General features: G+C 33.9%; 1 protein-coding gene and 1 long non-coding RNA gene across 2 annotated transcripts in view; one reads left to right on the forward strand and one right to left on the reverse strand.

Moving 5' to 3' along the window:
- The window catches only part of LOC111624271, a 45,033-nt gene extending 35,930 nt beyond the window's left edge, over positions 1 to 9,103 (forward strand). The window contains exon 3 of the long non-coding RNA XR_002756546.1: positions 8,918 to 9,103. This is a non-coding gene — a long non-coding RNA (uncharacterized LOC111624271). The remainder of the gene's footprint in view (positions 1 to 8,917) is intronic.
- On the reverse strand, positions 1 to 24,231 carry LOC111624268 (very-long-chain (3R)-3-hydroxyacyl-CoA dehydratase-like). Its single transcript, XM_023367082.1, has 10 exons — positions 23,978 to 24,231; positions 16,772 to 16,888; positions 14,065 to 14,244; positions 12,803 to 12,863; positions 11,881 to 11,988; positions 9,609 to 9,736; positions 9,141 to 9,253; positions 8,957 to 9,063; positions 7,102 to 7,236; positions 1 to 344 (listed from the first exon to the last, which is right to left on the reverse strand). The coding sequence occupies exons 1-10, from the start codon at positions 24,065 to 24,067 to the stop codon at positions 265 to 267; spliced, it is 1,119 nt and encodes a 372-aa protein (XP_023222850.1). The 5' UTR covers positions 24,068 to 24,231; the 3' UTR covers positions 1 to 264.
- Between the last annotated feature and the right edge of the window lie 2,172 nt (positions 24,232 to 26,403).

Genomic DNA, 26,403 nt, shown 5'->3' on the forward strand with positions numbered 1-26,403 from the left:
TTTTTGTCAAATATTCTTTAATAAGAAAAGTAAGATACAATCGATCGATTTTTCGAAACAAAAGTACAAAAGAAGAGAGAGGGAGATTGAGACGAACGAGGTCCCTTAGCGGTGTCCGAAGTGACTAACGCGTTATCGATCCGTCGGAGGGAGACTAAATTATTCCGAGGCGAAGAATATTCATTTATATTAAATATACAATAATAATCTTTATTACTTTCTTTTTTTATTGGTGGAGGAGTGTAATTAGCCGCTTGCAATGTTTCATAGGGATTTTTCTTTCCTCTTCTCTCCCAGGATCTTCACCCTCTGCTTGTACATGTTGTTCATTAAACAATACAATGCTAGAAAGAAAAAAAAGCAAAAACTTACTATGTTTATTAGCAGTTAACTTTGAATTTGATTTAACAGTTGAATTGGTTTGCACCTTACAGTATTAGAACAGTATGGTTCCATTTCAAAAGTTCAAACTTAATTTCTGTATACAGAAATCTGTCATTTAAGGAGTTGTATTAAGGAAATTGATAAGTAATTTATCATTTAAGACTAAATTGATATGAAATAAACTGTGACTGGATTAACAAAAAATTATGTTGAAAACATACAATTAGTTTAGTTATTACTTTCAGTTTGATTGTGTTATCTCAATAACTTGTTAGATTGTACCATTGTTTTTTTGAAGTTTTTTTTTAAATTTTAGGTTAAAAACTTGTATTAAATTATAGCTACAGATTTTAAATATATTTTGGTAAACTTTTAAATTTTGGACTGTAACAAAATTATAAACACAGGTTTAAAAATGATTAAAAGTTATTATAATTAAAGTTGCTTTTCTTATTATTAACAATAGAAGGCAGCAATACAGTGTTTAGAAATTTTGAAAAGATTTTAAACAATGCTTTGTGGTTGCAGTCTAACAGAACAATAAATTCATGAAATACATTTACTACAAGGATCTGGCAAATCATTGAGACAAGCAGCAGCTAGTGTGAATCATTCTACATCTGCTGTAAAACATGCCTTACAGCAAAAAGAACAATATGGAAAAACTAAATGATCTGCTAGGCCTGAAAGCCTGACTGACAGAGATAGACTCCAAGTATTTTAATTAATAACAAACGAAAAAATGGTAGAGCAGCTGAAGCTTTTCTTGATGACAAAGTATTGCAGATGACTATTATTTAGGGTTCTCCAAACAATCAAACTGTAAACTTCCTAAAAATTAACCAAACAGCACCAATTAGCTAACTTCCATGGGCAAAAGAAAAAAATATCCTGGATCTCAGTAGCATCAAATAGTGTTCACAGATAAAAAAGAAAAGCCATCTGGTCTATCTAAATTCCAAGTTACTGGCACCACTTATGAAAAAGTGAAAATGAGTAGACAGCATTGGCAGGTTTTGGACATAGTGGTAAGATAGGCATTGTTTTTATTAGTGGTAAAATGAACTCATTGAAAAATTATCAAAAGATGCTCTGACAACTTAATTATATTTGGGCCATTAATTGGTGGAACTAACTGGAAATTGCAACAGGACAATGTTTCAGTACATACCTCAAAATCAACAAAACAGTGGCTTGAAAAAGAAGAATTAAGGTAATAGATATGAAGTCCAGATATGAATCCCATTAAAAATCTATAGGGCTGTCTAACATTTGCTGTCTATGGAGGAAACAACCAGTATAACAGTGTAAATGAACTAAAATTGAAAATTATGAAAGCATGAGAAGCACTAACAGAAGAAAAAATTCAATGCCAGATAAATATTTTGAAACTCCACCTTTTGATGAAATATTCTAAGAAATAACAGTTAAGAATTATTTTATACTGTGACTGTAACAAAATTATAAACAAAATCTAAAAAATTGGATAAATGATGATAAAACTTGTTTTTTTTTAAGATTAATTATTATTTTATTTTTTAAATTAAGACTGTGTTTATACTTTTGTAACAAAACTGTACAGATAAGAGACTTAGCAGTGTGATATCATCAGAATGCAACTTCATTACTGGTATGCATTTTGGTACAAAAGACCCTGTAATTTTTGAGATATTACTTTCAACTAAAAGCTCTTCTATGATATGACAATCAAACTTTTTTTAATAAGGGAGGAGCCCAGTGAAGATGCATGTGCCAAATTTGAGTTTTTTGCAAGCCCTGCCATCATCTATTATAAGGAACTCCTACCATGGTGGTATGTGCCTGTTCTCCACAAAGAAATGAAGTAAAATACCTTAATTTACAATACTTGGACGTCTCTGGTAGAGGACGGGCCGTGCACCAAACTCTATCCTTAAGATTTGGTCGGCTGACCAGAAGCATGTATTGGAATGCATTTTTCAACAGGTAAACTACCTTTACCTGTTGCCTTAGTACAAGAGAGTTGCCTAGACAGTCTTTGGAATGCCCATAATAAAGTGGCAAAAAAACGTTTGAAGTCAGTTATTTTCAGGGCTTTGGAGTCACATAAAAATCTACCAACTCTGACTTTTGCCTTGCTATCAGACTCCGACAGGGGCGGACTTGTTACCAAAAGAAATTCTGATGTCATCACATGACCTTAGAATAAAAGATTCAATTCATAAGTAGAGTTCAAATAAAGATAGAGGAGTCTTTTTAGCTAAATAAAAAAGTTTCTACATTTAAAGTAATGACACAGTCAATATATAAATGTGTGTTCAATAATTTTTACTTTTCCGCTCTTGTATATAACAGAGGGAAAGTGTAGCACTCGGTCAGAAAATGACCCTCCCCAAATTTTTAATTTTTCGACTCGGGACACTTTGAAATTCCGAGACATGCAAAAGATTCAAGATTTTTTTCTATATGTGTGGAGGGGAGGCATGTTTTATTCACCCTGTTTGAAGCCTAATAACTTCTGTGGTTTTTAAATCGGAGTCGGTTGGTTTAACACAGGAGTTATTAAGCTTCAAAGTGGTTGAAGTAAATCGTGCCCCCATATATGTTCTAACATCTCAGGCAAGAATATCTTAATGGGTTTTACTGTACTATTATAGAATGATAAAAAGCATAATTTTTGAGGGTAGAGATGAGTTTTATAAAAAAAAAAAGTGTGAATGCTAATAACGAGTAAAATATTAAGTTTGACCATACAGAAGGGGTCATGTGTCATATCTCCAGTGTCTTCACCCTGTCGACCTTTAATTAATAACCAAAATTTAATAGCATTTAATAGCCCCTTTATACATAAGCTACAGTACCAAATTTTGTTTCTTAAACAATATCTCAGAATGGGTAAAGTTTATCTCAGAACAGAAAATAAAGAAATTAGACACAACACACGCACGCAAATTTTTCCCCTTTTATTGACTTTTTTTTGGGGGTTCGGGAGGTCTCCAAATGTGTAATTTGCAAAAAAACTTGGAATTGTCAAATTTGACTCTCCAATAGTTTTCCATTTTATATATGTAAAAAGGAGTCTGAGTCGGCAGCTTTTTTGACGACTGGATTCCAATCTATGCTGCAGGTTTGGTGTGTAAGCCCATTTGAGATGGAAGAGGCAAACTTGAAGACAAACCCAGTATCATTTTTGTTAAAGGAAAAGAAAACATTCCTAATCACATTATTTCAAAGACATGGGTCGTACCATGGCAGAAAGCCAAAATTAAGACTTAGTGGAGTGTATTGCCGTTATTCTGACGAACTTAGAAGCACTGGCAGAAATATACAACTTCTGCATTCATCATTGAAATGATATAGGTACAGTCAGATTTGGCATCAGGAGGAGCCAAGTTGAAAGCTGTTTTTTAAAAGCACAATGCCATAAAAAGGTAGTTTAGTTAAGTATTTCAATAGCAATAATCCTAATTTAAAATGTGCCATTGAATATACATTGACGGAATGTAAACTGTCTGGGGTCTTCCTCTGTCAGATGACACAAATGTGTAAATTATATGCAACTGTGCAATGCACTTGCCAGTTGTACCACCCGGATCCCAAGCAAGCCTTGACACATCTAACTAGTACAGTCGTTTGCTATTTTTATGTCTAAATTCACTAAATTATATAACATTTGGTCATGGTTACCCCCAATTTGTTGTAATTGCAAAACAAATTAAGGCATAGGAAAAAATAGTAAAGGTTATCAGAAATAAGGGAAGATTTTCTACCCTGTCAGTCAGAACTACAGTACTTCTAGCCAAAAGGCGTTTCAAACCTATCAAAAGCAGAAAAATGGATTATAGTAGTAGATGATTATTAGTAATGAAAAATCTCTTCCTCTTGTCTGAGGGGTTTTTTAATCTCCACTAACACATGAAAAAAAAATCGAAGCACAGGTGCACCCCTAGTGAGTAGTATATTCCCTCATCACTTAGTGCCAAGCTCTTTTAGACATTTGCTACTGTGCAGTACACATGTAAACATGGCGCCGCCAATCTAGTTTCCCGTCAACAGAAGTACAAGCAATAATTCGATTCTACAGGCCAAAGAGCTGAATGGAGGTGAAATCCACCAAAGGATGTGTAATGTGTATGGTGAGAACTTCGAGGTGTGTGTGTGAATAGTGTAGGATTCAAACAAGAATGTGACAATGTTTATGATGAGGGTGGTCACGGGAGGAAGTGTGTGATGACTGATGATTGGTGTGAGAAGGGAATTGGTTCATGATTTCTGAGCTCAGTGAAGAGTTTCCTCAAATTTCATTGTCCACACTATATACCATTGTAAGCTTGGGTTCAGCAAATTGTGCTCACAGACCATTGTAAGCTTGGGTTCAGCAAATTGTGCTCACAGACCATCACAAGACTAAGGATGGGTGCTGCCTTGACATTTTTGCAGTGTTACCACCACCAGGATGAAGAGATGTTCTTGGAAAGTTTGTGATGGGGATGTGAGTGTTGTTTGAAAATGTCCGAGACAAAGATGCAATGAAAACAATGGATGCACACTTTGAATTTTTTGGATTTCCTTGGAGACAATCATTTTCCACCAACAAAAGGATAGTAACTGTTTTCTGGGACAAAAGAAGCATTTTGATAACCAAATTTATGGCACCTGGGACAACCATCAATGCAACCATGAATTGCAAAACTCTTCAATATCTTAAGACAGGCAATCCAGAACAAAAGAAGAGGAATGCTGTCCAAGGGTGAGATCCTTGATAATGCTTGTCCTCACACAGCAAAAATAACTCAAACCCTTCCAGAGGTTCAAATGGAAGCAGTTTCCTCATCCACTGTACAGTCCAGATTTAGCACCAAATGATTTTCATCTGTTCAAAGTGGTTAGGAGCAGTTCACAAGTGACACTGAGCTGACTGAATGGCCAGGCGGAAACATTCTTCAACAATACAAAAGCTGGTGTCACAATATGATGTCTCCTGAATCGACAAGGCAATTATATGGAAAAATAGGCCAAGAATGTTTTTTTTTATTCTAGATTGGTGGAGGTTGAAAAACCCTCATATATATTTTCTCTGTAATTTAAATTAAAATAGATATATTGTTAAGATAGCTTAGTAGGTTTATTATATTCCTAATTATGCATATAATTTATATGAAAGTAATGATTCATTCTTACTATTGGATTACAAAATATCATCATTTGTCTGTTCTACTTTTGACATCCCATAAATCTAACAGGTAATGGATGGACAATAAACATGTAGATCCCAGGAGAAAGGTGTTAGAAAAAAGCCATTGTTGGTCACTTTACCATCCAAGGATACGCAGAAAGAAAGGTCAATTGGGTCTATCTAACATCCAATCAAACCGAACTACGGATACCTAGGCAAATAGTTTAAAACAGACCATAATACCACAAGATAAATAGGAACCTCCATCCCGCATTCTCTACAAGCGAGTCCAGGTGAAGAAAATTGTCTTATCCTTTTGAAAAGGCCATGCAGACTTCACAGACAATTTAACCTGGACATCACCATGGACTTTGATTTTTACAAAGGCAGCAAACCATCTCTAGCAAAGCAATTCCACCAGAAAAAGAACTGTGACATTGATGGTGATGGGTTAGCGTGCCCCTTCACTACAATTGTTCATGGAATTCAGAAGTTTCAAATGTAGACTTCAGAGTTAATGGAAGTGTATTGAAAAACATCTTGCTCCTTATGTACCGTACTGGTACATAAACACTTATCCAGTATTGCTAGGTAATCTTTTGGCTGGATTTATCCAGACAAAAGCTGAGTTAAGGGAGTATCAATTTTATCCACAAAGAAAATTATTTGCCAGATGTTCTCCAGCTCCAATATTCAACAATGGATATACTCTTCATAAAAATACTAAAAGAGAACATTTGAGTTGTTTCAGTTGAAACATGTTTTATTAAATTTTATATATATTTAAAAGGGTGACCAGACTGGTAAAAGCAATTTCATAACTTTGCATATTAAAAATNGTGGCCAAAGAGGATTATGGTCAGCCTCTCGCTATAATGAATCCGAGAAGAACAATTTCCCAAAAATATTTTATGGGCGGTCTGTCTCGAGTGCGTCAGGTCGCATCACTCACTACTCAATCGCTTGTGTTGTGTGTATGACATCAATGTGTTTAGTGCCCAGGGGATCAACAAGACTATGTATGTATTTCACAATTTTTTTAGTTTTATTTTTGACTCTTCTCCGTGGCTCACCAACGCTGTAAGTAAATAACCAGGGCCGTGCGGTAGATTTTCTCAGTATGATACAAGTCATCGAAATACCACCCTTTAAATGCTGCACCCTTACGGTACCGCGTCTTGGGGCCACCTCTCTGTATCATAGCACGGCAGACGGCAGGCCCTGTAAATAACTATCAGTTTCGGTAGTTTTATAACCACCGAAAATCATAGTCATGTTCGCGCTAACCAACGGGCTGGTTGCATGAAGTTTAAAGGCTTTCTTCACGCGAGGCATCAATCCTTGGCAGATCGCACGTGTCTTTTTTTTTTTNAACTATAGGAAACGGTTTTATAGGGGGATCTACTGTATTTTCGTATCAATATAGAAGTATCTGCAGAACAAACTTTCTTGTCGACTAGAATACTAATTAGATAATAGTAATAGTTAAAAACTTACCATAGAAAATGAGAAAATGTAGACATGCTAAAGCAAAGACAAAATCTTTTTCTATAAATACTTACTTGGAAAAAATCCCATCAATAAATAAACTCTCATGAGAGTGGGAAAATGCAGGGAGAAATTCCACGCATTGGGTAGTTCCAGAGAAAATTTTTTTGTCTCTTCGAAATAGGGGATGTTTCGTAATATTATCACACCTAAAAATAGACCAGAATTTATTTTTGATATATTTGTATGAGAAATAAAAGTGACAAATTTCGAAATATTTGTTGTTGTTTCTTCTATACTAATATTATAAAGAGGTAAGTTTGGATGTAGCGGGTAATCTCCGAAACTACTCATCCGATTTCAAAAATTCTTTCACCAATATTTAGAATGGACATAGGCTGTATATTATTCCGTTAAACATTCGTATAAATTAAAAGATATAATCTATGGTTAAGGCTTTTATGTCCAACAGATGGCACTACGAGTACGATGCCCTAAGTTTGCTTTTCTGTGAAAATGAACTAAAGCAGATCATCATCTATCTATATAAATAAAAATGTAATGTTCGTTTGTTCCTACCGATTCCTTTGAAATTTTTATACAATGCTGCATTCGAATACGCACGTGTTTTTATATTAATATAATATACATGTCGAAATTCAACCCCACTGAAGGGAGATGGTTAGGATTAAGGCTTACGGTAAAGAACTCTGCTTCTATTTATACTATTTTAGATGCGGGTTTTTGCGTTTTTGATTGCGTTTTAATAAGGTACGTCAACAGAATGTACACTAACAAGAAATTTTTTCAAAAAATTTCCTCCCCCATGGGGGAAGTGTTATAAATTTATAATAGATACATTTTGAGCCACAACAACGCGTGGAGGGGTCTGCTAGTATTACTATAATTTTGTTGAATCTCGAGAAACTGAAAACTGTCAATGTTAACATTTAAGTAAATTTCTTACGAAGATGTCTGCCCAATGAATCCTTGTGTATTATATTGAGTTTGTGCCATCTGCACACAGTTTATTTGGGACTATAACAATTTTTTTCAAAGTACCAAGACATTCTTTAAATAACGAAGTTTGATGTATAAGATTTACGTATTGATATCCTTGGCTGAACTTTGTTAGAAGTTCACCATAGATCATGGGTATGGGATGCAAGATGTAATTTTCTGAATGTATTAGAAAATGAAACTTGTGATAAATTTTTCATCTTCTCTATTGGGGTACAATCATAGTTTCACATGGGATTGAAAACACTTCTTTCCTATTTGTATAAAGTATGGTTTCTTATATTGTCAATTTATAAATTCCTTGGGCCAAGGAAAATATATACAGTAGAGCATCGATTATCCGACCCCCGATTAACCGTCACATCGATTAACCGACCATTCTAGTAGGCAAATTCAAATGTCCGCTAGTGATGTGGCGCTACAATATTTGGCTGTCTTGGCTACTTTAATAGTACTTTTACATGTTTTAGCTAGCAACATTGCCTCGACCATGAAAGGAAGTCAGTATTTAAATGAGGCTTAATTTTCTAATTATGAGTGGTTGTTTGTTTCGTGAGCAATAAAATAATTTAAAAATAATTTTTAACGATACAATAGCGACGATTATTATTTTAAAAAATTTTTGTTAGGCTTAACATCGATGAAAATTCAATGCGAAGTAGGTTAATAGCGATATACTAATATACTATACTAATAATGTATTTTTTCGTATTTTTCGGTTATCCGTTTTTTCAGTTATCCGACCAACCCCAGTCCCCAATTGAGTCGGATAATCGATGCTCTACTGTATTAAAGAGTCACCCAGCAAAATGATTAATAATGTGACTTATTAAAAAAATATGGCTAAATTTTTCATTTTCTCTTTTTTAGCAAAACGAATAGTGTTACGAATGACTTTTGTACACGTACCTTCGCACAGAAATCCCAATGGGTAGAATGGTATCCAGATGGTGTATCTCAGCCATGTCAGAATGCCAATGTCCACGCTATATGTTCTAAGCATGTAATATGGATATCTGAAATTATCAAATAAACATTAATAAAATCTATATAAAATATATTGTGATTTCTAAAGATTGGAAATTTTTCTTACCTGATGACTTCTATGGTGGCATATATTACAAGTAAATAAAAGACCACCGGTTTGGTCTGCATTCTCGGTTCCCCACCGATCATCAGGAATAGCATGGTCACTCGTCCGAACACCTACATTACAATTTTAAAAGTTAAAACTCTCAACTATTCTCTTTTTTGGTTCATTGTCACGACTTGGTGAATTTATTGACACTTGGCAAATAATTTCATCGTTGTGATGTATTTGCCGCTTCCCTTTTTCTTAGATAATCTTGGATTAAATATGGATTATTCTTTTTGATAATTAGTTTGACACAACAAAAAAAACTTTGTCTCTAACTACTATTTGTCAGGGATCTGGTATTTGGAATATTATACAAAAATGAACATTTTGTCTGACCAGATGACAAAATCTGGTCAGAGAAAATTACCTTGATCGCCCAAGTTAATTTTGACATTCGTGTGAGAGTCAACTGAATGGACTCACCTGAACTGTTGGGAAGACAGCGTTACCGGAAGTATAGCCTAGGAGTGGATGCAGTATCTCCAGGAGCTGCATCAGAGTGCAGAACTGAAATGCCTTTCCAATTGCACTGTACGTTCCCTCCATCGACACTAAAATATAAAAAAGGCATTTGTTTTATTATTAAATATTTTGCTCTATGGGTGCCAATAAATCCAGTTACATATAGTGTAAATTTGCATATGCAATCTACATATGGCAGAACAACTAACACAATATTACATCCATTTGGTTTTTGCCATAATTTGTCCCATAAATAACATCTCTGAAGATTTGTCAGTAATGCCATAATCTCATAAAATTCCAGTTGTGTAAAAATATTCTAAAGAACCATTTTTTGACAGAATTTACTGCACACTTCCCCTATTACTTCTTTATTTCTAATGTAACGTATCCTTTTTTTTTTTTTTTAACATCTTAAAAATGCATTTATCATACTATCTTGGTTTTCAAAAATGCAGGGAAAAACAAAAAACAACTGCTCTAGAAAACCACAGAATAAAAATTATTAGTGTAAATGCACTTTGCATTTACACTAATTATTTCTGCATTTTAGTTTTATGTTACGCTTTGTCCTTTTGACGACAATGACAATAGCACACTTCGAACTCAGAAACAATGTTAGGAATTACTCTATTTAAATTTGTATTGTTTGTTTTTTAAAAGATATATTGGAATAAGTTATTAGCATGTAGCATTCATTTTAAATTTGGTTTTCAGTTTAAAAAATATCCACAGAACTATTCTAAACTGTTCTGATATCATAATGACTCCACCATATATATGTTAAAGAACATAAAGATTTTGAGCATTGCAAATAGATCTTATGCCTGCTTGGACTCAAACAAGGTAATTTGTATTCTGTCCCGAGAATGCACGTTTGCTCTTACAGTATTATGACATTTAGTACGCTAAATGTTAGTTAAAATAATATGTAAAATTTAGTTACAATTTGTTTATTATCAACGTGTATGAATTTGGATCTGGAAATTTTCTAAATCAACCATGTAAAAAAGATTTTTTAAATTTTCATTTAAAATAACAACAGCATTTTAGTCATTAAAGATCATCTTCATACTTCCATAGCATTTAATCACCGGGAACAAAGTGCTCGGTGATTGGACATGATGAAAGTACGAAGCCAATTTCTTTCAAGTATTTTTAATTTTTAAATTATCAATTTTTTCAAATACAACCTGGAAATGCTTTGCATACTTTGTAAATACTGTACCATCTTTCCTTTTTTGTTTTACATCTTCCTTCCAAGGTAGACATACAAGAAAGAATTTTGGTCTAAACCCAATTGGATACCGGGCTCCAAATCTGAGAAGAAAAGAAAATTTGGAGTTAATCTGGAAAAGAAACAACTCAGACTGGTCGTACGAAACACTGACACAAACTATAGACCCGCTCTAAAGTGAGTTCAATGAGTTCAACTCGAGAAAAATTTCACAATAAATGGTACTTTATTCATATAACCAAGCAGATTCTTAAAACACATACTGACAGATCCATATGACAGAATATGGATCTGAAGTACATATTTCATATGTACTTCAGATTGAAAAACAACTGAAATTTTATTCTCTGTTTGAGTTTCAAATTTGTTCTTTCAGTAAAGTACTTTTTAAAACAGAGATCTCTGGATATTACAACAACTGTAGCTATGATTGGTTATTTCATGAAATATTAACTCATAATCTTAGTAGAGAATTTTTAACCCATCTTCCCACTCGGAGTAACAGATAATGCGTCTTTCCACCACGATGTCACAAAATGGCAAATATGAGTACATAACTGTCAGTTACCATAGGCAAGTTGTGAATAAGAACAAAGTTAACTAATCAAGCACTTCACAAAATTTCAGAGAAATGCAATTGCAAGTTTTAAAGGACACTCTAACAATTAATTAATCCAAATACCCACCAGCCAGATTTGCTCAGTTACTTTTCACTAGTAAAATTAATAACTCAAAAAACCAGCAAGTATATATTTGGATTAATATAAGAAGAATTTCTTATAATTTAATTTATAACAAATAATATACAATGCACACTAACCAATCCAAACTAATTATGGCACTGGATTAGCAGGATTACTATTGCAGAAAAACAAACAGAATCTGTTGATCTGAATAAGACGACACCCGTAATTTAATGTTGTAACTCGAACGTAATGGTTATTTCCTCCGAGGCCATATATACAAAAATAATAATAAATAATTTAAAGTACTCACGAGGTCCGTCTTTTGCATATCTGATGGATATCACAATTAAACAGTACAGAAAACCCACAAATTGAAATAAGTTATAAAGTAGTAGATAAATCTTTCTGAAGTCTTCCACTGTAAAAAAATAAAAAATATTTTAGACAATTTTAAAATAACTCTTACCATAAATATAAAATATTTTATTTTTTAATTAAAAGCAAATTTTTTTATAGTACTCTTAAATTTCTGTTTGAGAGCTATTTTTCTTTCTTGGCTGTTATAACACAGGGAAATATTGCGATTGCATCAAATTTGACCCTCAGTTTTTTGCAAATTGATATTTCGAGATCCTCTAAACTAAAAAACATCCCCCTGTGTGTGTGTGTGTGTGTGTATTTTGATGCCTATTCCCTCACCCCACCACATACATCGATACAGTGCATTTAAACACAACCAAACATAGAATTCAGTCACGTCTATGTTTAATCAGGTTTTGAAGTGGGAGGCAGAGCTGCCTGTAAAAACATCGAAAATGTACCCGAGACTGACAACAGTGCATTTTAAAATATAAACCTTCTTGTCTTATTTAAAAGCAGATAAAATTTGAGTCACTTCATATTGTCAAATTTTGCAAGTTAATAAATAAAGATTTTTGATTTTTTTTTCCTATTATTATTTTCACAAAATTAATTTGTATAATCATCAGAATATTTAATTGCAATATTTTATTAACAAATAAAAGTTAAATACAGTAGATCTAATTCACAAATTTTACCAAAGATATTTTAACTTTTTTAAACAAATCCAGAAAGTAATTTTTTGAATGTAAAGTTTGAGATTATCACTAATATATTTGTGAACATGTTAGGCACTCCTTCTCTTAGAGAAGTGTAGTTTGATCATTTTTAACCTTTTTTAAACAAATAACATTTTTTTCAAATTGTCATACCTTTCTTTTTTGTTTTCCTTCTAGATCTTGCAATATCGTCCAGGAGATCGTCATAAGTCGACTGAAAATTTAAGAAAGTTTTATTCAAAATTAATACAGATCCACTAAGACTTGTAAAATAAAACCCGATTTTAGTTTTCAAAATTAAAGTAAGTTATGTTTATCTCTAGAGTGATCTAAAATGACAAAGAAATTTTATCAAAGTGTGTTCACATGGTAAAATTATGGAGTTTCATAAATAGTTACGATTATTGTTACCAGTAGTCTATAATGGCATTGCCGTCATCTTGGCATCGTAACGGCAGCATTACAAAGACATTCTGCAAACTTTTATTGTTCCTAACTATACCAGAGAGTTTAGAGTGGGATGGTATATAATTGTGATGTTACTCAAACATCATATTTATGGAACATCTTGCAGCACAGTCATTGTAAGAGACATACCGCTTACACATTTAGTGACAAAAGAGTGATCGGCTGATCTTTTCAAATGCAACAGCCTGCCCATTCACCCAATCTCACACCTTGCAACTTCTGGTTATGGAGTTATTCAAAATACAGAATTTATGCAGGTAGAGTTGCAGATTCACGAGAGTGGACAAATTGAGAGGGTAGCAAGTCTCGTGTCATGCTTGGCCATCATTAATGCAGTAACACAGATATGCTTTCTGCCACTCCGTCACATATTGCTACTAACAGTTTCTTTGATGCTGCCACAATCGTGGTGCCATTAAAGATCCCTTAGAAGTGAAAATTGTAATTACTTTTGAAAATCCAACAGTAGTTTTCACTTTGTTAAGATAAAATTTTGTTAGCACATTCATCTTTATGAATTTAACAGTTTTATTTCTGGAGTGGTCCAAGGCAGAATACTTTAGAGACTTTATTATATTGGTGTTTATAATTAATGGTTATAAAAAATTTAATTAAAAGCCAAGAGTCGTGCCTACATACAGAATTTCAAATGTATCTATCTAAATATGGTAACATTTCTGGCTCACAGTCTACTAATTAAACTGAAAATTATATTCAAAATGTTTTTTCAAATAAAACATGACAAATGTAATGTCTCTTGTAATCTCAATTCCATCAGTTACATACTTCAAAGGATCTCTATATGGCTCGAGAAGCCGAATGTATTTATTTTTTACTACATGTTTCAAGATGTTTGTTAACATATCAGATTGAATGTATTAAAAATGTTTTAATTAATTAATTTAAGTATAAAAGCAATACATGTGGAATGCTTTAAAGTCGCTCACCCTTTTGTCTTCGAGTAAATTTCCACTGTCCGACTCGTCGTCTTCTGTTTTTAACCTATCGAAATCGATCTTCAGCCACACCGGTTTCTTCTTTTCGGCAATCAGTCTGGGCCACCACTCTTCTTCCTTTTTCACTATGCTGAAATCTACTTCGCGATCCGTAATTCTATATTGGCTATCCTTGGTAAATAATAATAAAATTTATATAAATGAATTCCCAATAAAAATTAACTTTTGACATAATACTTCACTTAATCTCTGTCAGAACCATTAAATATATGTTATTTCCTTAAAGATAAAATTAAGTAAAGGTAATACAGGAAAACATCAAGGGATGTAATTTACTATATTTCTTGTTAATCTTCCTTGATATCTATCTTAGAATCCAACAGGAAAGTATATTAAATCTGTTTAGTATCACGTAACTCTATTTCTAGGAATATAATTTCAATGTACAGTATTATAGCAAACCTATGGAAGATAGTTTGGCTCAATGACAACTCGTTATAATTTTCTGGGAACTAATTACATCACAAAAATAAGGATCATCTACAGAACGACAGAAAACGAGACATGTTACAAAAGAAAGGAACAAAGAAACAGATTCAAAATTAAAATTTTGATGTTAAATTTTAAACCACTCCTTAAATTTTTGGACTGAACTGAAAGACAGCATTTTTATGAGAAAGACATTTAGACAGATCTATATACAATCTGGATCTAAAGATTCAAAATACTAATGAATAAAACTTTAGCCCTCTGCTCAGATTGGAAAAAAAAAATCTTAAATATTCAGTTCATCTAATATACAGGGTCTTCAAAATAAATGCTACCATTACCATTACCATTAAGTTACTGTAAGCTAAATGTTACATTAACATAATTATTATCCAAGAAATACAAGATGCACGACAATCGACAGAGTGGAGTGCTTATCATACTTTAACGCCGAAATGGCAACGGAGAAGGTGCTCACGTTCTGCAGTTTGCAAATTCAGAATCGCTCATCACCGTGCAACACAAGTAATCTGTAGGAGCCATTGAATTGTGGCTGCCTTGGGAAGAGTGACAACGGATCTGCCACGGAGAGCGAAGGAAAAATCTGAGTATATGTCGAACACATGCACACATCGGAAAATCATATCGGCCAAATGTGAAACTCGGACAGTTTTCCTATGTTCTAACAATTACTATCCGAGAATGTTGTAATGTAATATAATTACAATAATTTAAAATGGCAGAATTCTTTTTGGAAGACTGTGTATACACATGCAAGATAAACTACTTTATCTAAAGTTTTGCTTGTATCATTTTTATTCTAATCAAGATTTGCAGAAATCCCTCAAAATAAAATAGAATAACAATTTCTCATTCAGAGACATTACCATTAATTCCTCTTCAGGAAAGTTATAGAAAAAGTAAAAACAGATGCCTAAATTGAAAAGAAATGTAATGCTAATTTCTATTATTATGTAATGAGAAGAACAGAAATGTAATTCTCTTAATATTTCATTTGCAAAATTCCTATTTTCCAAATTTAGAAGATTAGAAATACCAAAATTGATCACAGCAAAAAATTATTAAATTTATAAAATTTAATATGCAAAATTCCTATTTTCCAAATTTAGAAGATTAGAAATACCAAAATTGATCACAGCAAAAAATAATTAAATTTATAAAATTTAATTTAATACAATATACTTACAGGGTAGTTTTTACTATAGCTTACAGCAGTGTTTCCCAACGTGGGGCCCACGCCCCACAAGAGGGCAATTCGGAAATGGACTTGTCCAGAGTTTAAGTTAACTGTATAGCCACTGTATATGTTAGGGGGCATAAGAATTTTAGAAAGGCTTAGGTAGGGCATAGCACAAGGTTGGGAAACACCGGCTAACAGTGACTGTATACAAAAATGCGTAATAAATGGATTGACGGAACATAACGCTTAGGTAACTCCAAAGCCTAACATTGGAAATTTCTTGCTGATCGAATTTAGGCTTACGTTATAAGCCTAATTTTTAACGTTTGAATCGAATGGATGGAACGGAACATAAGCATAGGTATAATATGCATCTCATAAGTTAATATAATAATCCAACGATCGCCTAAATATTCGAGCTATATATAATATATCCCGGATCAGTTATATACTTCCAGAAGGTTCTAAATTATTTATTAAATTAGAATTATTAATTTACATAAGAGATGGCGCCAAATTTATTAGTACCAAGTTTATTTGTATTAATTATAGCCCGGATATTTAGGCGATCGTTCGATTATTATAATAACGCATAAATAACAAAAATCATTGCGCATGCGCGTAAAATCTAACAGACTGACAAAAGTCGTAACATATGCACTTCTTCCACTACCGTGAAGCAAGCCAAAAGAGAAGAAAAGTTTTTAGAAAGATTAATTATTCTTATTTATTTTTTACTTTTTTTCCCGCAATGTGTCTTCGTCTATCTTCGATAAAATTGTTTACTATTTTTAAAGTAAATAAACAAAAATTAATCTCAANATAAAATTTAATAGTAAGTTAGTGTAATAAACATTTTTCTAATTTTTGTTTTGTTTTAGGATCCTTTTTTTTATTGATATTTTTTACAACTTTACTGTTAAATTTAATAGTACTGTCGACATAACTTTAAAAGTTATCGATAAATTCATCGCATTAACAAAGATTAAATTTGAAATTGTTACTTACGTTGGGATCGACATTCTGATAAAACTTAATCGTGAAATAGTATTGATTCTGTCCCTTGGCTCCGATCCCATTTGCGCTGAACTCCAATTCGTTGCATGTCAGGCTTACGTTAGGAGCCTAAAATGATTCATTTTACGATTATGTCGATTAAAATTTTGCTTTTAAAATATTTAAAACATAAAAGTATATAATCGTTACAAAAGTATATATAACACACATTAAAATGATTTATATCAAAATACTCAAATTGTAAGAATCAATCAACTAGAAATTATATACAGTATTATAAAAAATATCCTGTAAACTAATTCGGTTTAATTATAGTATAATAATACCCTATAATTTAGGAGTTTTGAAATAAGAAACAACCGTTTTGTCAGATTAAACTAGAACTGTGCTCATTTTTGACGCGAGTAAATTGAGCCAAGCAAGATTTATGCTCATATCTAAATTTTATTTAGTGCATTTCAAAATACAAGCAATGATATCTGATTTTGGGAACTATTCCTTTCAAGCCCGTGTGTACAAGCTTTTGAACTTCATGTTGCCAGGCAATGATATTTACAAATACACAAACTAACAGAGGCGTTAGACTGGAATTTAGATTCAACAAGTCACGTTAAATTGAATGCCGAGCAAAAATCGAGCAAAGTGTATTTGTTTATGCCTTAAACAGAACCAAACTGCCTCGCACGCTTTGTAAGTACCTAAAAGACTGGCTTAACTCTACGGTAGAGTCCTCCCGCAATATTCCTCGACGACACAATACAATTGAGATTTCAAATAGCTTATGACATTTACCAACCGGGACTCGACATCTGTACCAAATTTCAATTGGGCAGTTTTGGAGGAGTTTATTGAAATCCAACAACATTCGAGCATAGAGAAATGAGCTTCACTTGCTCAGCTCAATTATCCAAGTTAGCAGTCATACAAAATTTACAGGACCCAAAATTAACTAATATTTCAAAATTCTTTGCAATACAAAGTATAATAAATAAACATTACAATCTATAATAATATAAATAAAGTAATTCTTTAAAATTCTGCTAAATATTTAACCAGATTCTATTAAGTTGTTAATTTGTGAAGATATTCATGTAAAATAATGAAATCTGATTGATTAATAATTTTTAAGCCGGGGAAAAATATACATTTTATTACGTTATACTGTATTACACCAAAAATTCTTAATTTACAAGTAAACTAAATTTTATTACGTTTATTAAGTGATCAAACACATCACACCTTGTAAAAAAAAATATGTTTTCATTATTATAAGATATTTTTGGTATATAAACAAACATGTCCCCATACCATTGAACTGTAATCTACTATCTCGATTGTAAATTTGTAAAAAACTGGGATCATAAAACTAACCTATTTGAAAATTTTTAGCAGTAGCACCACGAAATTCTGCCACTTAAAGCCGGGCCTTCTACGACCTCGTCTATGTACTTCGCAAATGTAAATATTTTTTTATGGAACTTATGCCTAAATTGGTGATTTGGTTGACGTAATTTAGAATATTTTTAATTTTAAACTTATATAAATAAGGATTACTTGAGAGGGAAAACAAGCAGTTGATACCTTATTGATGTTTTCCAGAGTATTTACTAACATAAGATCATCCTGAAGCTGTTGTGTTTTGCAAGATCCATTCTAGAGTTGTTTTTCTGTGCCATAAGTCTAGGAACCCGCTATGCATCACACTTAGTGTATGTATCGTAGACTGCCAACCCAATATAATGAGAAAAAAATGAAGTCTATCAACACTTTGTGACAGCTTAGAATATAAAGGACTTCATTCTCATTGTCTCAAAGACAATTAGAATGGTATACAATTATTAGTTTTAATCTTATAAAACAGTGTCGATTTACAGAAGCTATTTTTGGAGGATGATTACAATGGACAATTTCTTTCATAACTTATATGTAACGTTTGCTGCTTTGTCTCCATTTATAATCTGCTTCAAAAAGTTAATATTAACCAAAGAAATAAAAGAATATTGCTAGATAATGGTCTAAGAAGTTATATTCTGCATCACTGGCAAACTTGCTTGCATGCCAGTCCATGCAAGTTTTAGCTTCAATATTAAAGTCTTTCCTTAACTGAAATGGTTACATTATAGTTTTTAACAGGAACCTTTTGGTTATGCAGTCAATAAGGTCAGACAGAGATAAGATTAGAAACAAATTTACTGGATGAATTGAATTCTTGCTTTATCTATCATGATAGCTGTAATTATTATTATGTGGATTTACACATTGTTTTCTAGTTACCAAACTAAAAGAACATTTTTGACAAACTTCATATTAAATTCTACAAATTTAAAAGCATTATCACTTTGGGTACAAGATGCACATGCTAACTTAACAATACGATAAAACCTCGTTATTTTGAAACTGGAAGGACCAAATAAACACGCCTTTGAATTATCCAAAATTTTTTTGTAATTCTTCTCAAATAAAATTATGACATTATCTTATATAATTTCACCCATTCGGTTACGAGTTATTACTTACAAGGGGACCTTACGGTCTCGGAAATTCAGTTCGGGATGAGACTTCACAGGTTAGTAGTATATACCTCAAGGGTGTCCACCAAGAAGAATTGTAAAGTGCACTCACTAGCCAGAAGATTCCAAGAAAAAGGGCTCTAAAGTTTTAAGCACAGCTCATATACTGGTCGATTTTACACTATAGTAGCACAGTGAAATGGGTGAGTCTGTAACGAACTCGCTTGCCAAGTGGGCAATCTAGGTTCGTCCTACCTTCGGCTAACTTTTTTCTTTTTTTTTAATTGTTTTAAAAATTATAACAAGTTAGCCAAAGGTAGGACGAACCTAGATTGCCCGCTTGGCAAGCGAGTTCTTTACAGACTCACCCATTTCGCTGTGCTACCATAGTGTAAAATCGACCAGTATATGAGCTGCGCTTAAAACTTTAGAGCCCTTTTTCTCGGAATCTTCTGGCTAGTGCGCTTTACAATTCTTCTTGGTGGACACCCTTGAGGTATACTACTAACCTGTGAAGTCTCATCCCGAATTGAATTTCCGAGACCACGAGAGCCCCTTGTTAGTAATTTAAAGGTTTTTTCCAAAATAGCTTATTTGGCACATACTTAATGAAAACATAACAAATCTACATTCAAAGCAAGATCTGAAAATAACTTAAGTGCTTCAATAAGAATTACCCATGAATTTTGGACCAATGGCTAGTTCTACGAAGAATTCACCATCTTTGGTTTGAGATTACTAAAATCGCACATTACAAAAACAAACTGCATTAACGACTAAAGCTACATGCGCATTCTATTGCAAATATGCACATATATTTAACGGACTTTAGAATTATCAAAACAATAGATTTTTTCAAAAAAATGTCCGAATTAATTAAATTCCAGATTTCTTCCATAAAATTAAAAAGAATAAAAAAATTCTCTCTTTATTGGCAACGTGTACAATGTCTGAATGACCTTGAATGCACCTCTAATAAATCAACAATGTATAATTGGTAAAACTGAAAACAAAATTGCCACTTGGGCATAGAAACTTTCCTTGTAAACACGTGATATGATAGAAGGTTTCAATGTAAATGATATTTTTGCGGTTCACCAGACAAGATAATGTCTTTGAGTTTCACTGTATGCATATTTTGAATTATCTGAACTAAAATATATGCAAAATCCTATTCTCTTGGCCAGGACTAGAATTGACTTTGAATTAAGCAATACTCTGAATTATCTGATATCAAAATAACGAGATTTTACTGTGGATGGAAAAGACTGGCTCCGATAAGAGAAGTATGTGATGCGATACTTTTAAGATTTCTCAAATAGATTACTGTAAATGACTTCCAAATCATAAACGAAAAAAATGCTTAAACATACGTCATACATGAACATAGCTAATTAAATCATTGATTTTGTTCATCATCTCTTTACAATATGACTGGTTAACATGGTTGATGACTTTAACGGATGGAATCGTTTACAGATATTTGTCTAGTCGGCACGTCATCCTTCTTATATTCTGTTAATCTCCAACGATCCAATCTCGTGTAAGCTAGCAGCTTCAAAGGCCTAGTAAGGTGAGCCTACAAACATTGTGTTATATGGTGTATTATACACGAGCAGTGAATTTAAAAGAATTAAAAATGTTGCCATTACGTATGGCTTTTTATACAATTGAAAGACTTACGTCATTGTATGAATATGCTACAAATAATGATACACATCATACAAATTCAGAAAGGTTTTGTACATAAATATAAAGAGATTGTTAGGAAAGCAAACTCTGAGGTCATAATCAAATGCAATCCTATAATGCCTATCCTAAAGTGTATGTGTAAAGTCTCATTTATTCTGAAAAGACAAGGACACTATGCACCTTGCTATGCAGCTGACGTGTAAGATCCTGGCAAAAGATGAACAGTTCAACTGCAACCAAGTTTACACCAAATGCACTTCCAGACAATTACAAGAAAAGAATCAAAGAGCATCCATATAATGTGGTGTTGTAAGATGAAGCATGGGTCATCAAACATATCAATAATATTAACATTGCTAAGTTTGCAGAAATTATCCATATATACAAATATAGAATAAAAGAATTGTCTCGACCATCATGATGCAATGTTTATCCGATGCACAAAAGTTACTATGGTAGAACCCTGCTTATCCAAGCCCCAATTAACCAAGATTCCATGTTATTTGAGGGTAACGCATGCTACTTTTCTTACAATCCATAAAAGTTTTGCTATGAATGCACTTAGCACGTAAGTACCATAATACAGTAAAGTGTAGATAATCTGGACTATCTGGAAATTAATCCCATCTGGAATTTTCAAATATATGCGTAAATTAAGCACCGTAAACTCCGAATACGTTATAAATCAAGTTTAGATGTTTTAAGTTAAGACCTGTGTATTTCACAGGAATGTAGAAATACTCGCATGCATTCAAATTATTATTTACAAAATCACTAATCCCAATTTCAAAATTATGAATTCTGAATAAATGTCATCGACAATGAAGTTACCATTCGAGATCCATCCATTTTTCGACAACCAAATCTGAATTTTTGCTACTTTGTTGTATTTTTTAGCCTCAACCGTATCGAGCAAGTGGCCAATACTGGGACAATGTTTTTAAAATTCTATGCCTTTTGGATCTTTGTTCCCATGTTTGTTGCTGGTTTGGTCAGGCCTGCAATGAGTGCAACAGAGTGAGGAGGAAAGAATCTGATGTATCTGGGTTGGACTTCTCATGGATAATGGCGCAGAAGTGATGGTGGAACATTGTAGAAAAAAGAGGGAAACCACAAAAAAATCATTGCTTTAAATGCTCCTTGCATTTCTTAACATTTTGACACTCCATAAACTGAAAAATGTAAAACACTGTTACAAAATTCTGCATTTGTTTGCGAGTGTGTCGACATCTATTTCAGGACCGAACGAACCAAAATTTTGAACCTGGGCAGAACAATTTCTATATATGGGGCATCGATGCTATTAAATTTTGATAATTACAGGTCACAGGAGTTGGGAGTCACGTGTCAAATCTCGAGTGACGTCAGACTTACGAAAGTTTTACTTGTTATTGGCATATAAAACTCGCCTCTAAGATTTTTGCCTTTTTATAATACTTATTAATATAAAAATTATGTAATAAACTTTTTTAACAAATAGCACTGCAGACAAATTTAATTGTGTGTTTCATAAATTTAAATGTATTTAAAAAAAACATAATTTGACAGAATTCCTTTTAAGCTTTTGTTGCTATTAAAATTGCGGCACAATTGAAAATTATAGAACTTCCTCTCCTCCAATTCTCTTATCCTCCCGTTCGAGTGCTAGAAAAGTTGAGCATGAGCACTTGCTAGTTTTTTTTATTCTTAAAATTATTTTATTTAATTAATTAAAATTTAGATTAACTGTAAATTAATCTATGTGTAGTAATGTATGTTGCATTTATTTAAATTCATCAATTTGCAAAGAACAGAGAAAGACATTACCATCACCACAATGCAACACCTGCAAAATCCTCAACAGAAATGCATTCACAACATCCTTCTAGCAAATCGTGAATTCATTCTAGACCGGTAGTTCTGGAGTCTGTCGATCTCGTGGACCTCTTAAACAAGATCGTGGACCTATTCCTTGGTCTACTTCTTATCCCATAATTATCACCTTAGATATTGATAGATTGTGGGTACAAATGCAGCTCTGAACGAGGCAGTTGGGACTTTATCAGAACCGTACGTCATCATGCCCGTAAGAGTAAAAGTTGTCAAAGGGACCGAACGGTCTACACATGACTCCGCAAGATATGGCCTCCCAAAATTGGACCAGAGGCTCGATAAGCACTCGAGACGTCTAACAGACCGTGCGGCACAACTCCGGCACTCGGTGCAACAGCATTTCTTGCATTTCACCAGCTTTTACCAGTCTACATAAAGGGGAAAACTGTTGGTTTTAGCACCATTTTGAGAAATATTTTGTTTTTTTTTTCTACTTTTAAATTTTATCCCATTTGGGGATCTTCAAAATCCCAGACAGGCCAATTTCTTGCAAAGATTAACACGAAGACTAGAGGTTCCTTTAACATTTTCGCTCTTACGGACACAGTCTACAGCTCCGATAACGTCCCACCACCTCGTTTGGGGCCATGCTCATACTCCAGATTTTCTCGCAATTTAGAAAAACGACCAGTTAGGTCCGCAGACCACGGACTGCACTTCGACGACCAGTTAGGTCTGCAGACCACGGACTGCACTTCACAAACCAACGTTCCAGACGTCATCCGGAGGAAGACGCAGAGCACGGCGCACACTTTAGGGNGCAGACCACGGACTGCACTTCGACGACCAGTTAGGTCTGCAGACCACGGACTGCACTTCACAAACCAACGTTCCAGACGTCATCCGGAGGAAGACGCAGAGCACGGCGCACACTTTAGAGCTTAAATGCAGGAATTCGAGTATCACACGGTACAAGTTCACCATTTACCCCAATAATTCTCGAAATTGCCGCGATTTTATGCAGTAGAAATTCGGTAAATTCCTCCATCTTACCTCTACATAAACAAAACCATTAATTACAAGGATGAGAGAGATGACGCGATTGGCTCATCGATCGCCACGAAAAAAATACAATTTCGCAATTACCCACAAAACATATTAAACGAGCGAATATCGAACTTACTTTTACGTTTCTCAGATCGACTCTCAGCGATAAATTCTTCTCCGTTTGAGCCCAATACACGAAGGGGCTCAAAGTACCTACGGAACCCATTTCGAATTCTCTGGCAATTTAATCGCTACGCAACGCCCTCTGCCAATATTATCCTCCAATATTTCCGGGAGACGAGATTAAATCACCTTATTTATTACGAAATCGACGTCACTCCGCCTTATCTCGTGACGAATTAAATCGTCGCATGTATCGAAGTAGCGACACTAGCGGTAAAATCGACTAGGGGAAAAAAATCGAGACGTTCTGCCACTGGTAATGTTAGCATTTATTTTGAAGTTACTGTAAGCTAAATGTTACATTAACATAATTATTATCCAAGAAATACAAGATGCACGACAATCGACAGAGTGGAGTGCTTATCATACTTTAACGCCNGATTACAGAGATGAGAGACGTCGTTTTAATTTTTTCATTACACGTACGTTTAAAAAAAGAAATCTGGCGCAGTTGAGTAACTTTCCCGGCTGTTATGAGTTTTATTTATTAAAAAAAAACCACTTATATTAAGCAAAATAAATTTGTGAGTGGCGCCATCTGTTACGAAGTTTTCTGGTAAAAACTTTCTATGTTTTTAATTATTAACATCAATACCCCTCATATACAAACAATTGTGTCATATTCTGTTTCTTAATCTTAACCCCATCCTGAGATATTACGTGAAATGGATGCATGTGCGCACACACACATCCATGGAATTTTTTGCCATTTTGATTTTTTGGATTCGGAAGGTCTCAAAATGTGAAGATTTGCAAAAATTTCAGAGGATCAAATTGGACATGATTCGAATAATTTCCCTTACGGCCCAATGACCAGGTGCAAACTGACAACCGAGAACCAGTGTTTGCTGGTTTTATCCACTCGGCCACCGGTGGACCGTCGATGACCCAAAATTGAAGAGTTTTTGTATCCTTTATATATCCTAGCCCATATATACAAATATAGAATAAAAGAATTGTCTCGACCATCATGATGCAATGTTTATCCGATGCACAAAAGTTACTATGGTAGAACCCTGCTTATCCAAGCCCCAATTAATCAAGGTTCCATGTNCGAGAACCAGTGTTTGCTGGTTTTATCCACTCGGACACCGGTGGACCGTCGATGACCCAAAATTGAAGAGTTTTTGTATCCTTTATATATCCTAGCATAGGATATACAAAAGATGAAGACTGGTTTAAAATATGCATTCGATGACAGATCTTTCAGATTCCTCAGAGTGATAGGCTGCCACCTTATCACTAGGTTCTATTTGTCTGCTGCCCTGGGGACCAGATGGGGAATCTGTAGGAATTTTTACAGGTGGTGTGTCTGATATCTTGTGCACCACCTCTTGCCATTCTCTTATCCATTGTATGGTCGGGCACGTAACGAGTACAATTAAAAAGGCCTTTCGATGCCCTTGCAACAGACAGAGTAAAATTATAACATATCGTAAGAATGAAACAAGGAGAAAAAATGCATACGATCCCATAATTATCACCTTAGATATTGATAGATTGTGGGTACAAATGCAGCTCTGAACGAGGCAGTTGGGACTTTATCAGAACTGTACGTCATCATGCCCGTAAGAGTAAAAGTTGTCAAAGGACCGAACGGTCTACACATGACTCCGCAAGATATGGCCTCCCAAAATTGGACCAGAGGCTCGATAAGCACTCGAGACGTCTAACAGACCGTGCGGCACAACTCCGGCACTCGGTGCAACAGCATTTCTTGCATTTCACCAGCTTTTACCAGTCTACATAAAGGGGAAAACTGTTGGTTTTAGCACCATTTTGAGAAATATTTTGTTTTTTTTTTCTACTTTTAAATTTTATCCCATTTGGGGATCTTCAAAATCCCAGACAGGCCAATTTCTTGCAAAGATTAACACGAAGACTAGAGGTTCCTTTAACATTTTCGCTCTTACGGACACAGTCTACAGCTCCGATAACGTCCCACCACCTCGTTTGGGGCCATGCTCATACTCCAGATTTTCTCGCAATTTAGAAAAACGACCAGTTAGGTCCGCAGACCACGGACTGCACTTCGACGACCAGTTAGGTCTGCAGACCACGGACTGCACTTCACCGACCAACGTNATTATAATTCTTATCAATTCTTTATAAATTCAGGATTATAATTTTGATAAAAGCATTAGGGATCAAATGTACCTGCTTAGACTTCGAGATTAAATTTGTTCTTAATCAAATTTTCACCTTGATTCCTCCATTCAAGTTTCTACGGATTTTGCAGATACAATATTAGCAGAACAAACAGTAAAAAGTAATTCCAAGTAATAAAATTTACGATTTTACTTTAGAGTAAGTCTTTAATGTCCAAACCAATCTCCAAAAAGCTTCTTTCTTCTTCTTTGTGGTCTTTTCTAGCTTCCT

The sequence above is a fragment of the Centruroides sculpturatus genome, unplaced genomic scaffold (genome assembly GCF_000671375.1).
Source record: "Centruroides sculpturatus isolate CEXI.00-Female unplaced genomic scaffold, Cexi_2.0 scaffold242, whole genome shotgun sequence".
Taxonomy (NCBI): Eukaryota; Metazoa; Arthropoda; class Arachnida; order Scorpiones; family Buthidae; genus Centruroides; species Centruroides sculpturatus.

Excerpts from the sequence above, each read along its gene's own strand:
- LOC111624268 (XM_023367082.1), bottom strand. The coding sequence starts at position 24,067 with ATGGGTTCCGTAGGTACTTTGAGCCCCTTCGTGTATTGGGCTCAAACG. Across the intron at positions 9,064-9,140 it reads GCCACCATAGAAGTCATCAG|ATATCCATATTACATGCTTA; the intron begins GTAAGAAAAATT and ends TGATAATTTCAG. Across the intron at positions 7,237-8,956 it reads ATTGGGATTTCTGTGCGAAG|GTGTGATAATATTACGAAAC; the intron begins GTACGTGTACAA and ends GTCTATTTTTAG.